Below are 12,526 nucleotides of genomic sequence, written 5' to 3' on the forward strand. Positions count from 1 at the left end.
ACACAAGCTTCTCAAGAGAGAGGAGACATTAGCAAAAAAATAAAAAAAATAAAAGCGCAGCAGCTGACTGATTCCAGTCTGGCAGCCAGACGACAGCTCAGCCCAGCGTCGAAGGTTTTTTAATGGCGCTGGACAAATACAGTAAATTGCCTATTTAAATACTGTGAAGCAGAAGTGTTGAATGTGCAGGAAGTGGAAGGTGAACCGGGGAAGACATGCAGCATAAGAGTTTCTAATCACATCTAAAAATGGACACGTGAGGCTATTTCTATCAGAACCACATGAAAACTGTGTGTGTTGAAATGATCTGTTTTTGTCTAGTGTTATTAGGAAAACGTTTGAAAGCGCAAAACACTCGACACAGGTTGTCGTCACACTGCTGGTTACAATCCTCTGAATCACTGGAAACCCGTTACCGTGTATGTTTACAGATTTATGGAATAGCAAGTATATTTTCTTTATTTACAAAAATGAGGTTCTATCCAAAAATGCTGATTTACATGTCAGTGGAACTAAATACTGTTCCAGGACACATTTTATATATAATTCTGTGTGGAAATGTCATCAAAAGAGTCAAAAGTCAGATTAAAATTTGGTGCGACTATCATTTGCCCCTAAAACAGCACTAGTTCTGTAATAGAATTTGCACGTGACATCAAAGTTTTTTCACCATTGTGTCTTTAAAAAAAAAAAAACCATTAAGATAAAAACGTTTCCAGTTTCCATCTTAATTCATGGGACATTACAAAAGTGCAAAGTTTCTGTTGAGTGAGCGCAGCAAAGGCACGAAACTTCTTTTAATCTGTACTGCTAAAAATGGATCTCCAATTAATATGAATCACAAACAATCCCCGTTTGTCCTGTAATCATGGATCTCCAAACAATATTCATTAGATTACCTTAAAAAAAGGAAAATAACATTTTGTGATTATAAAAAAAAAAAGCTGCTTTTTATATGTTTTCTAATTGCATTCATGGACACTTGTTGTGGAAATCACTAAAACTATAATGTGCTTGATATCTATGCTCTGACCAATCAGAAAAGGCCTTGGTGTCAGAAGACCAAAACGCAGAATGACTCATTTCTCCTTCCACTGCCTCCAACTATCCAAACTAGAGACTACTGTGAAACTATCAATCATCCAGCAGCAGCGTACGGTAAATAATAATACAGTAATTAGAGTGTCGACAGGCCTCAGTTAGTCACTCAGTGTTTTTAAAAGAACCTCATGAGGACCACAAGTTATGTCCTATTCACTGAACAACACAAACCCATTGCAACAGGAATAAGGAATTTATACTTTGCAAATTCCTTCATGCATATTAAAACTCGACCCTGACGGAGTATCTGACTATTACCGTGCGCCGTGCTGCCAATTTTCCAGCCGGCAGCTTAATGTTGCATCAATGGATGAAAATTTCCGAGGTCTGCGGGGGTCTAGTTTGTTTGCTACCTGTGAGACTGCCACTGCTGACTCCAGCAGCCTGTTATTGATCAGGTTTGCGTTGTGCAGGCCGGGGTGATTACTCTCAGACAGACTCCAAAACAAAGGCTTCATGAACACACCCTCAGAGAGGGAGAGAGAGAGAGAGAGAGATGCCAGCAGACTGCAAACGCTCCCGGTGTGATAAGATATGTGGGGAATAATGCACTGCTGTGTTTTGTTGGCTCACATGAGGATGATGCTGCTGGTTTCTGCAGCGCTGTATTCTCTTGAAAACATTACTGACCATAAAACCAAGCCGGATCAGCACCTGCCTTTAAAAACAAAACCCGTTTAGTTGCCTTTTTTTTTTTTTTTTTGACCGGCCGTCGTGTGATTTGTGGATTTATTTTGGAAGTAACTGGAAATGTGAACAAAAGCTCCACGTAGGTTTGGAGTTCTGCAACGTGTTTTCTTTTAAATGAAAAAAGAAAACGTTGCATAAATGCAGAATCCCAAACCTCCTTGAAGCTTTGTTTGTCAGTAAACATTTCCAAATGCAGCCAATGTTGTCCTTTAACTTTTGCGAACTGTTTTTTTTTCAGTTCCACAGCCTCCTCAAGCTGGCATGAAGTGGAACTAAACATAAAGCTGCAGTGAGTTTACACTCATTTGTATGCAGCACCATATTTTCCAGGTCAAAGTATTTTAGTCTCATTCAGTTGTCTTTTTTTTTTGCACTGTAGAGCAGAACTTGTGTTACCGCACATATACTGTTTCTTTCTAGGAAATGCACTATAGATGGAGGATCTATAGATATGCATGAACGCCCTGAGATGCTACTAAACACGTGCAATGTCTTGAAACAGATTCCTTTGGCTTCGCCAGGTTACAGTAGACTTTAAAATATCATCTGCACTGAAGAAAAAAAATGGTGCCGGCGGTTTTCGGGGGTCGAAGGACGAGACGCAGCAGACCGATCACTTCCCATGAACATGAATCATCGTGAAGTCTTACCGTGCAGCTCCTCAACGGAGATGCTGGCCAGCACGTCGCTGTCGCTGTCGGACAGCGAGCGGCTCAGGTAGTTCCCTTTGTAGAGGAGGCCCGCCGTCACATGGTGGAACGGCATCTTCTCCCTGAGACACGACAGGAGGACACGGTTAGAATTCAAACTTATCCCACATTACACGCGCTCTGAAAGACAGGAACTCCCACGTGTGACGTTTCATGGTGATTTCAGAAGATGATTTGTCAATTTTTTAAATTGGTAAAGCTGAAAGAAATTAACATCACAACGAGATCCATAAATGAAGCAGAACTCTAAATGGAAATGCATACAGTGAGGCAGACTCGTATAACTACAGGTAAATGTAGTGGACACGTGTGTGTGTGTGTGTGTGTGTGTGTGTGTGTGTGTGTGTGTGTGTGTGTGTGTGTGTGTGTGTGTGTGTGTGTGTGTGTGTGTGTGTGTGTGTGTGTGTGTGTGTGTGTGTGTGTGTGTGTGTGTGTGTGCGCGCGCACTGTATGTGGAAATGAGTTGGAGGCAATTCATTATTTAATAAATTGAAGCCCAAGGGCAAAGGAAGGGAAAAATAAGATCACATGGTGCAGAGAGATGTGGGTGATTCGTCCTTTCTATTCTCATCAGATTTCATCTAGATGAGCACTTTGAGGAGTCTCTTCTGAAACAGAATGAGGAGTTTAAAATGGGCCAAGATAATAGTTAACTCTCCACTGAATAACTGGTTCTTCGATGAATTTGCCTCTTTCAACAGTTGAGCTTTACGTCAATACTGCCGAGTCATGCAAGTCTCAGTTACAATTTACTTACAAGTTGGCGTGCAGGCTTTCACAGCAGCTTGCTAAAAAAAGACTAACAAATATGCAAGTCTAATTCTTAAAAGTACTCTGTTGCCAATTTCCTCCCGAAGTGCTCTTATTACTGAGAAAGCACAAACAAACAAACAAACAAATTAAGCAGTCAGTTTATTCATTTGAAAAGTTTCCCAACTCATGCCTTAGAGGAACTGATGACTGCCTGGGTACTTGGCTAAAATTGTTTGTTTTGGCAAATTGGCAACATGCATAGAGATTTAAATAAAACTTTGTGAAAAAACAACAACAACTGTCATGCGTTGATTATCTGATTACAGAAAATCAATTTGAGTATGAAAGAAAACCTTTAAGGGAATCTCTTCTAACTTTTATATTAAAAAAAACCCAACATTATTTTGTGATATCTGGGCAATATTTCATAAAACATGCATTTATTTATTTTTTTCTCTTTTGTTGAGGCATAATTTTGAAATATATCCAAAACAATGGCTGTATTTCTCTACTCGGAGCGACCAGCCATCTGTTAGCTCACAATTTAAAACTGGTCAATGCATATTTCTTGTTTGTCAGTTTAATAAGCGTGCAAATCAAGACGTCTGCTGCTACGTTTATTACACCAGCCTTTTCTTGCTCACAATGTCAGGATTTTTCATTTCCTTATTCATCAATTATTCAATCATTTCTCAGCTGTCATTTTGAATATTACAACCATCGCTCTTTCCAGATTACGTTAGGAGCCAAACAGATATATCGTCAGCTGTTTGACACAGAAGTACGCTGTCCTGAATCTGTGTTGCTTGAAGAAATATTGATCGGCGTGATTTAGCCTGCAGCGACAGACTCCACGTACACTTCAAGACGACCACTCGCTCGGTGCGTGGAGGAAATGTCTGGCTTTCATTGGGAGTTTTCTCACGTTTCTGAAGCCTTTGCATGCTTAAGTAATCTTTTTATCCGACTAAACGCTCCCACAAACCAGCTCTAAGAAGAAGGCAGACATGCATTTCAGTTACAAGAGCCAGGATGTTTTGTTGTGAAGGACTGCACTTGTAGATAAGTCAGATGTACTGGAATTCAAAAACGACGTAAATCTCCCGCTTTAGAGAGGAATATTTGATTTGAACTCGGTTACATCTGTCTGATGGACGTGCTTACATTTCATTTAACGACAGGAATATTCAGAATAGTGCTGAAACAAACTGATCAGGAAATCAACGGAACATGTTTTGACCATAATGAGGCTCTCACCACAAAGTCACTTTACGAGTTGTCTCTTTGTGAATGGACCGTGTAGTGACATCCATCCGTCCACTCAAACTCTGTCTGTATCCTGAACGGGAACTGGAGCCTGTCCCAGCTGACTTTGGCTGAAGTTCACTCTGGACAGGCATCCCGGTCCATCACGGGGTCAACACGGAAAGACAAACAACCACTCACATTCACACCTACGGACAACTTGGAAATCATCAATCCACGTCGCACGCGTGTGTTTGGACGGTGGGAGGAAGTCAGAAACACCTTCTCGCTCTTCACTGCTCCGACGTTATTTTCTCAAAAGCTTTGTGGTGTAGAATGAACTTTAAAACTCAACCGTTTAGGAGTAAGATGGGTTTTAAATGGTTGGCCGGACAGTTAGTTAGTTTGAGCGTCTAAAATCAGTGTTGGGATTCGTTGTTTTAAATCAGCTTGAGAATTCACACGTTACAACTGACACGTCTTCTCACTGCTGATTGGCTTCTGCCAAAACCATCTCTGCCAATACTCGGTCGGCCACTCCGGTCTCCTCATGTGGTCGTTTTTTAATAGCAGTGATTTGGGTGAGATTTACTGTAGGTGCCTGTTGATTTGTGGGGAGACTCATTATTCCAGCAGAACCCTCATTCACGCTCGGACTCTTCAACCCTCAACGAGCTGAGCATCTTCCAATCAAATTTAACGACATGACCATTTGCTGCTTTGAAGCAAAGATACAATTTTTTTTTTTTTTTTAAATCTGACAGCACTAACAACCGTATAAGTGGACGGTACATTAACAAGTTATAACATTTTACCGCCATACTTGAGTGTAATATCTCACGAGGATATAATGTTTATTAATGCAGAAGATGAATTGTGAGATAATGTGCTGAAACCGTAAAACCCCGGATCTCGAAGTCCTTCAGAAGACAGTGTGGAACCGAGCCGTTCACGGCCTTCGGCATCATTACCCAGGATGAAATTGATCAAGCTTGAGCTAACTTGCACTTTTTGAACAGAGCAACGTGCACTGATCCCTTAAATGAGGAAGTGATGCATGAAACCTCAATGGAGACCACAGCTTTCCCCTCATCTAATCGCTATTCACGGCATGCTAGGATGTAGCAGTTTAATAGGAAAAGGAGGAGAGGATTTAGGAAGTTGATATTTAGATTGTCTGATAAAACTGAACCGTAGAAATAACTTGAGATAAAAATCAGTGGATGGTGCCTCGCTATTTTTACTGAGCCGGCTGCTCGGATGAATTCTGCATCTCCAACTCTTTGAGGACACAAACGCTCCTCCTTGCAAAAGAGATGCAACTAATAACTGGTTTCAATGTCCAAAACTGATTTCAATGATCAATTGTTTATTCTCTAAAATATCATCACACCATCTCATCACAATCCAAACGAACGTCTTCAGTGAGTTCAATTAACAAGAACCTCTAATTGAGAAAAGCACCAGATGCTCAACAACATTAAGCAATTAATCAACTAACTATTTCAGTTAGTTATTTCAGTTTTAGTCGTGCTGTACACGCAGTCCGGCAAGAACAACTCAAGAATCTGTCAAATCACACACGACTTGACTCTAAAAGCAGATGAAACCTAACCTGGTTTTATTGGATAGTAACTCCGATCTGACATGAGGTGGAGGCCATCATCGCTGCCGTTTCACAAAGCGACTTTCAGTCAGCGAGTGAGTCGGGAGTCGGTGTCCGGCTCGACGACAGTTCCTGAATCGACTCCACTGTTGATGGTTGCACTCGCTGTGATTGGTCCTCCGGCGTTTAATCACCGGGATGAGCTGTCGCTCTGCCGTTTCCCCGAGCTCCACCTTTAAACCCAAATGTGTTTCCACACCATCGTGGACCTTCAGCAGTTCATGGATGTATTGTTTTAGAGGTGCATACGGAAAGTAAACAATTCAGAAAAAGAGTTTTAAATGGTGCAATTTTCTTATTTCTCACAGATAAAAGCAAATGAGCATTCAGGATTTATAAGTCAAAGAATAGTTAAAAAAAAAAAAAAAGTACAAACTAAAGCATCTTCAATTTAAACAAGATTTTTAAAAGAGATCTTGATCAGATTATACCAGACCAGACCTTGAGAAAATAAAAACCATTCAGAGCATTTACAGCCTTGTTCTCTGTCCAAATATACTTCCAGTCCCACAGAAATAAACTATTTCATGGTGACTTGACAGAAGATAATCTGATACTGCATCATTATAATACTTTTAAGTCTTTTCCGGAGTTGTTAAGAGTGGGTCTCAGCAAAAATGAACCCAATTACAGCAGAGACATAAATAAAACCACCTCCACTAAACCTGAGCGCATGCCTTACAGGGAACGCACTACTTGTCCTGACTCTTCAAGGATAAGACAAAAGATGATATGACTAATCAGAGACCTTCGATCCAAAAGGAAGAAGCAGTAAGTGGCCGCTGCCATCACAATGCCGCATGTCCTCAAAGAACTGAATTGTCTCTGTGAACTTTTTGTGTCCATCAACAGTTGGTGTCACAGTAACCTCCAGGATGGAGCTGTCGTGACCCGATCAGGATCCGGACGCTGAAACAAACGCTTTAATTTCAGATTGCTCTTTTGTTTTCTTAAATATTTCCGAGAATCAAAATTGGCATCCAAAAGCCAAAAACTAAAAATGTTCAATAGACGATGGTGAGCATAGAAATAAAAATTAAACAATGAATTGGTCTGCGCTGCGATGTAAACATGATGCACTTCCCTTTCAGGAGTCATTCATGTCATAAATGTGTAAATGATCCCGAACAGACACCATCTCAGATAAAAGGAGCTCTTTGAGTACAAGTATATATCAAACAGATTATTTCTACTAATTCTTCTCTTAATGATTGAAACTTGTTATTCACTAACTCAACATATAACTGAGGCGGTTCTTTGAGTTCCAACCCTCTCGGTCTTTTATTAAGACATGACTAATCGAATCATGACCGCACCGGCGTGCCAAACCAGTCAGTCCTCCGCTCTCGAGCTGGACTCTCGAAGAGGGAAACCTGATGAAAGGACCACAGCTTTGCTCACAGCTTTCTGCATGACAAGAAGGCCAGATGGCAAATTCTTACATCAGACCCTGCAGCACAACAGCCAACAGCCACCGGCTGATAGAGGAACACGAGCAGAACATCGTGTACCGGCCACCGGCCATGAAATCAACTTCCTAAAGGACGCTGATACAGCGACACGTCGATGAGCATGTAGAATAACCAGCCTCAGTTAAATACGCTAGAATTTCCCTTTCAAGGTAGAAAAGAATCGTTATTTCCATAACCCCCCTCCCCCCCCCCCACCGCCCCCCTTCACAAGGCAAAACTGCTGAACCGTAATGACAAAAGAAAGGTAGATCCCCACAGAAGGTTTAACGTCTCCGCGCTGCTCTCCGTCATTTCAATTATGTTTTTTGATTGCAGTCTTATCGGAGATGTGACGGCGAAGCACAAACACCTGGTGTGACATCACAGGTGGAGGCGGTGCCCCACTCGCAGAATACTGACAAAGTTTCCACCCAGAGATCAGAGCGGTTTGATCATTTTTCCATCAGTAACAGTCAGCTGGCATAAAACAAATGTCCAGTTCAGGAAACGACAGCACTATTAAAACTAAAAACAGGAAGATTTCTGGATGTGTAACCTTTTAAATGGAGTCACACGTTTAGTATTCTGGTCACACTTCAGTCCTGACTGTCTCACCGTGTCTCCGTGTAGTGAAGCAGCTTGCAGCCGTCTGATAGCCGCTATCATTCATATGGATTCATGTAAACACGGTGAGCTTTTGACAGCGTTGTACAACAAAGAGATAACAAAGAGTTCCACCTCACAAGTCATGATTAATCTGCCTTCAATAAATCTAATTGTTTCTGTTCGTCAGGTTTGTAAAATGACACCAAGTTGCAAAAGACAACAAATCTAAATGTGAGAAAATGTGTCCCTGTAATGCAAAAAAATAATGTGGCGGGTATTCCTGTCAATCAACGAAACGATGCCAGGACTTTTCACAAAAGAGTAATTTATAGTTAAAGGACTTCCCGGCGCTGTGCACTTTGCAGTCGGGGCAGACAACACGACCAACTGGGCGCGAAGGCAATTCATCAACCCGTCACTGCAACGCTCCACAAAGTAAGAGGAGAGACGGGAGTGTCCCACGGAGGTGCCACCTCTCTGCACACATTACCAGCCGGTCCCTGCAGCAACAGACTCTTCCTCCGTCTCTATGCTGATTCTTACCCACACTGGAGGCTGGCATCGCACTCCGTTGGGTACTGCAGCACAACAGGCTCCCTCGCCGGACTCTCCATCACGTCCACCGTCCCGTCCCTCAGGTACGGGTTGCCTGGCAAATCTCCGTTTACCTCCGATTGCGTCCCTGGCGGCGGCGGCGGCGGCGGCATGCTGCGGGGCTCCACCGTCTGAGGATCGGGCTCGGTGACCTCCTCCTCCATCACACTCTTACATGCAGCGGTGCCTCCAGCAGCAACAGCAGCACTCCGCCTGTCCACGAACCACTGAGCCCAGCTGCCTCCACAGTTTGGTCCCGTCCCACAGCAGCAGCATCAGTTCCCAGAAATCCGCTGTTAATATTTGAGTAGTGAGAGCAGCAGGTACGGCGGCTCCTCTCACACTCCACTCCTTGGCTCCTTACTCACTCCCTACACTCCCCCCCCCACCTCCCCCCCTTTCTCTCTCCCTCCCTTTCCTCTCGCTCTCTCTCACTCTCCAGTGCAAACATTCCTCCACATGGGGAACAGAGTGGAGGGCTCATTAGTGAGTCCCGATGACAGACTCAGCCCTGCCTGCCTGCGGCTGTGCTCACAAAAACACAGAGAGGCTGGAGGGAGGGAGGGAGGGAAGGGAGGGAGGAAAGGAGGGAGGCAAAAAGAAAGTGAGAGGCAGATGAAGAAAAAAAAGAAAAGAAAAAAACCGACAGGTAGTCAAATATGGAATTAGAGACAAACGGGATCTGTGGAAAAAGAAGGAAGATGGACAGATATGGTGATATGGAAACTACATGCAGCCTTTTGCATCCCTGAGGAACATGCTCACAGTGCTGCAGGTCAACACCGGGTGCTGTGAACACCGATCACGGAGCCACACGTCTTTGGGCGAGCGCGCGCCACCGTGTGGCGCTGAAGCGCGCGCGCGTCAGACGCTATGCAACGGGAGACTTGGTAGTGGTGATGGTGATTTGGAGGGGGGGGGGGGTTTCAGTGAGAGCTGTGCTGAGCCTCCTCACGGCTCCTGTACATCACATCGACTCCCAACACACGCGCACTTCCTGTGAGCTGCTTGTCGTCAGTGTGACAGAAACGACATTCGTCCAACAGCCATCATCATCATCATCATCATCACCACCATCATCATCATCACCGCTCCCCGACGCGTCCACCACCATCACCGCTCCCCGACGCGTCCACCACCACCACCGCTCCCCGACGCGTCCACCAGCCACCACCACCACCTCCACCTCCACCACCACCACCACCGCTCCCCGACGCGCTGCGCTGCGCTGCTCATCTCCTGCTGCTTGATGATCGACGGCGGGTTGAAATAAACGCAGGCCGAAGCGTATCTTTGTCTGAGAGCTGCAGCTGAAATGCAGGACTTTGTAAGACGATTTATCTGCAGGTTAAACGTCAGTAAAATACAATTTAGAAAATAAAAACTTTACGCTTATGGTGAAGCCCGAAACTACACATGGATCTCTTTGAAATGTCATTAAAATGAAAAGTGAAATATGAAATTGACGTATTTTAAAGCATCTTTCTTCTCACATTCTCCACAGTAGCTATTTCCCATCTGCAGCAGTGATGAACACCGGACTCGGGAGAGGACATGCGGGTCTTGACCGAGCCATTTTCCAACAGGTGTGGGCCTGACGGGGGCGCGCACAAAACAACAAGCTCGAAGCCGGAGCCGTTAACGGAGGTCATTTATCGCCCGATTCCCACAACTTACTTTGGAGGGTGTTAGATGTCTGCTGGCGATCAGTCAAATTCGTTAATCGATGCTCACAGTAGGATCCAGTTTCGAGACTTGAGAGGGACTCTTCAATCAGCGTCGTCGATCGATCCCGTTGATGATCCCGTTGATTGCTGTTACCAGTGAATTATTCCTTTATTTTGACAAAGCAGCGCGGTCATTTCTTCCCATGGTAGTAAAGATGAAAAGTCACACCGGCTGGTTTGTCGTCTTCTTTTTTTTTTCTTTCTCTAAGATGAAGTCCAGCAGCGCATCGCGCTTTTATTCGAGTTGCACTTTTCGCCAAACTCTCATCAGTGTTTCCAATCTCTGCTTCCACGTCGTATCCACTGATTTTCACAGACTACGGGGTGTAATCAGAAGAAGGAAAACCGTTGAAGTGCACGGATCCGTTGTCCCGATCCACACCAACAAATGCAGAGCGTCGGTAAGATTGATGAGAGCACGCGATGGCCAACGGAGACTCTCCAACCCAAATCAATACGCAATCGAAGGAAAGCAGCGGATTGGCTGCTTTTACGCGTTTGCCTTAATCGGTTCATTGTGTCGTTTTCAACCGGAGAAACTACCGGCACCGTTGAAAACCATTTCATTTCATCCAAGGCGTTTCATACCGTGCACTAAATCTCAGAAGTGAATCGGTGTCACATCAGCCAAAATAAGATTTATCGATTTCAAAATAATGCCCACCAATCATAAACAGGAAACACTTCATTTCTCCTCATAGCTGATTAAAAGAAAAGTAATTATGAAGGCTGTTTCTTTCATTCATTTGCTCTTGATTCTCAAACAGTTTAGTTTTAAGGTTGTATGTCAAAAGTTCTGATTCCAGTATTTTCTGCATTTTCTGTGAAAGGAGGTCAGTTGATGTTGATGTTCAGTATCTTCTTGATCCAATAACTTACATTTTCATTATAACAAAGTCTAATCTGCTTCTTCAAAAACTAGCAGATCGAGGGAGACACGGTTGAATCAAACATACACTCAATATCACCAGTTCTGTTTTCCTTTTTAGGAAGATGACGCATAAATAGTGTTTCTCTTAATGGACCACTGAGTTGATGTTTAAGTGGATTCAAAAGAAACTTGCTTTAGTCACATGACCCTCCCCCACATGACAGATGTGAAAAGTTGTGCTTTGTAGAGGACAGTAAAGAATACATGTATGCATTAAGTATTAATATGGAGGGGAAATACCTGAAATCCTGAGAAAACAGCTTAATAGAAAAAACCCGAGGCCGGTCAGCATCTGACTGAAAGTCTGAGAGTAGGCGAGTAGTTGGCCGGAGAGGAGTGAGACGTCGCTGTTGTTCTGCTCGCCCTCCTACTGTCACTGACCTGGAAAAGAAGCAGAGCAAACGGTTGGACAGGTAGTTCTGCTGTTGACCCGTGTTGGCACGTAACGTAATAAAGAAGCCGAGCTTTTAGTTGGTGATTTGCAAATGTGGAAGACATTTTTTGTTGAATACCAGTTAAGAGTCAGTGGTTGATTTCCCCTGAAGGCTACGAGCCTGAAGGCAAGAGCACTTTCTGCACACCCACTCTCTTTTCTTTATTATTATTCCTGTCAGTTAAATCCAATGAATGCCTTGTCTAACGTGGGTATTGTACATTTACCAGAGCTATTCTAGATCTGGGTAATTTGCCCACCTGGAATGCCAAAGGACAAAAACAGGCCCTGCCAAAAATCCACCCACACGTTCACTGCCTCATGTACAATCAATATATTTTTATACATATTAAGGCGTGTTAGAGGGTGCTCAGCCTCTTTGACTCGTGTGTGTCGGCAGGCAGACAACTTGGTTATTGTTTAGTCTCAAATACACTGGACATAATGCAAATTCGAGTCCTATTTTTCTCCAAATACCAAAGTCTCGAAGTACTTTTTTAAGAAGGTCCTGACAAAAAAGAAAGCCTACACACAGTAAATCAACTCTTTACACAGTTAACATACACAAACTGCATACAAAGGAAGCAGAAACACATAAAACAGCTCTTACGCTGTACAG

At 43.5% G+C, this 12,526-nt stretch overlaps 1 protein-coding gene across 4 annotated transcripts in view; it reads right to left on the reverse strand.

The window, feature by feature from the left end:
* The window catches only part of caln1 (calneuron 1), a 44,219-nt gene extending 33,196 nt beyond the window's left edge, over positions 1-11,023 (reverse strand). The window contains exons 1-2 of one of the 4 annotated variants that reach the window (XM_069710530.1): positions 10,494-11,023; positions 2,442-2,563 (exon numbers count right to left, since the gene is read on the reverse strand). In XM_069710530.1, coding sequence (XP_069566631.1) covers positions 2,442-2,556 — 115 coding nt within the window. In that variant the 5' untranslated portion in view covers positions 2,557-2,563; positions 10,494-11,023. Of the gene's footprint in view, positions 1-2,441; positions 2,564-8,765; positions 9,198-10,309; positions 10,396-10,493 lie in introns of those variants that run through there. The other 3 variants (XM_069710529.1, XM_069710528.1, XM_069710531.1) reach the window with 3 other exon arrangements.
* Between the last annotated feature and the right edge of the window lie 1,503 nt (positions 11,024-12,526).

This window comes from Brachyistius frenatus, unplaced genomic scaffold, assembly GCF_029030835.1.
Source record: "Brachyistius frenatus isolate BFR_SWC_R1_liver_20210118 unplaced genomic scaffold, ASM2903083v1 Contig_92, whole genome shotgun sequence".
Taxonomy (NCBI): domain Eukaryota; kingdom Metazoa; phylum Chordata; class Actinopteri; family Embiotocidae; genus Brachyistius; species Brachyistius frenatus.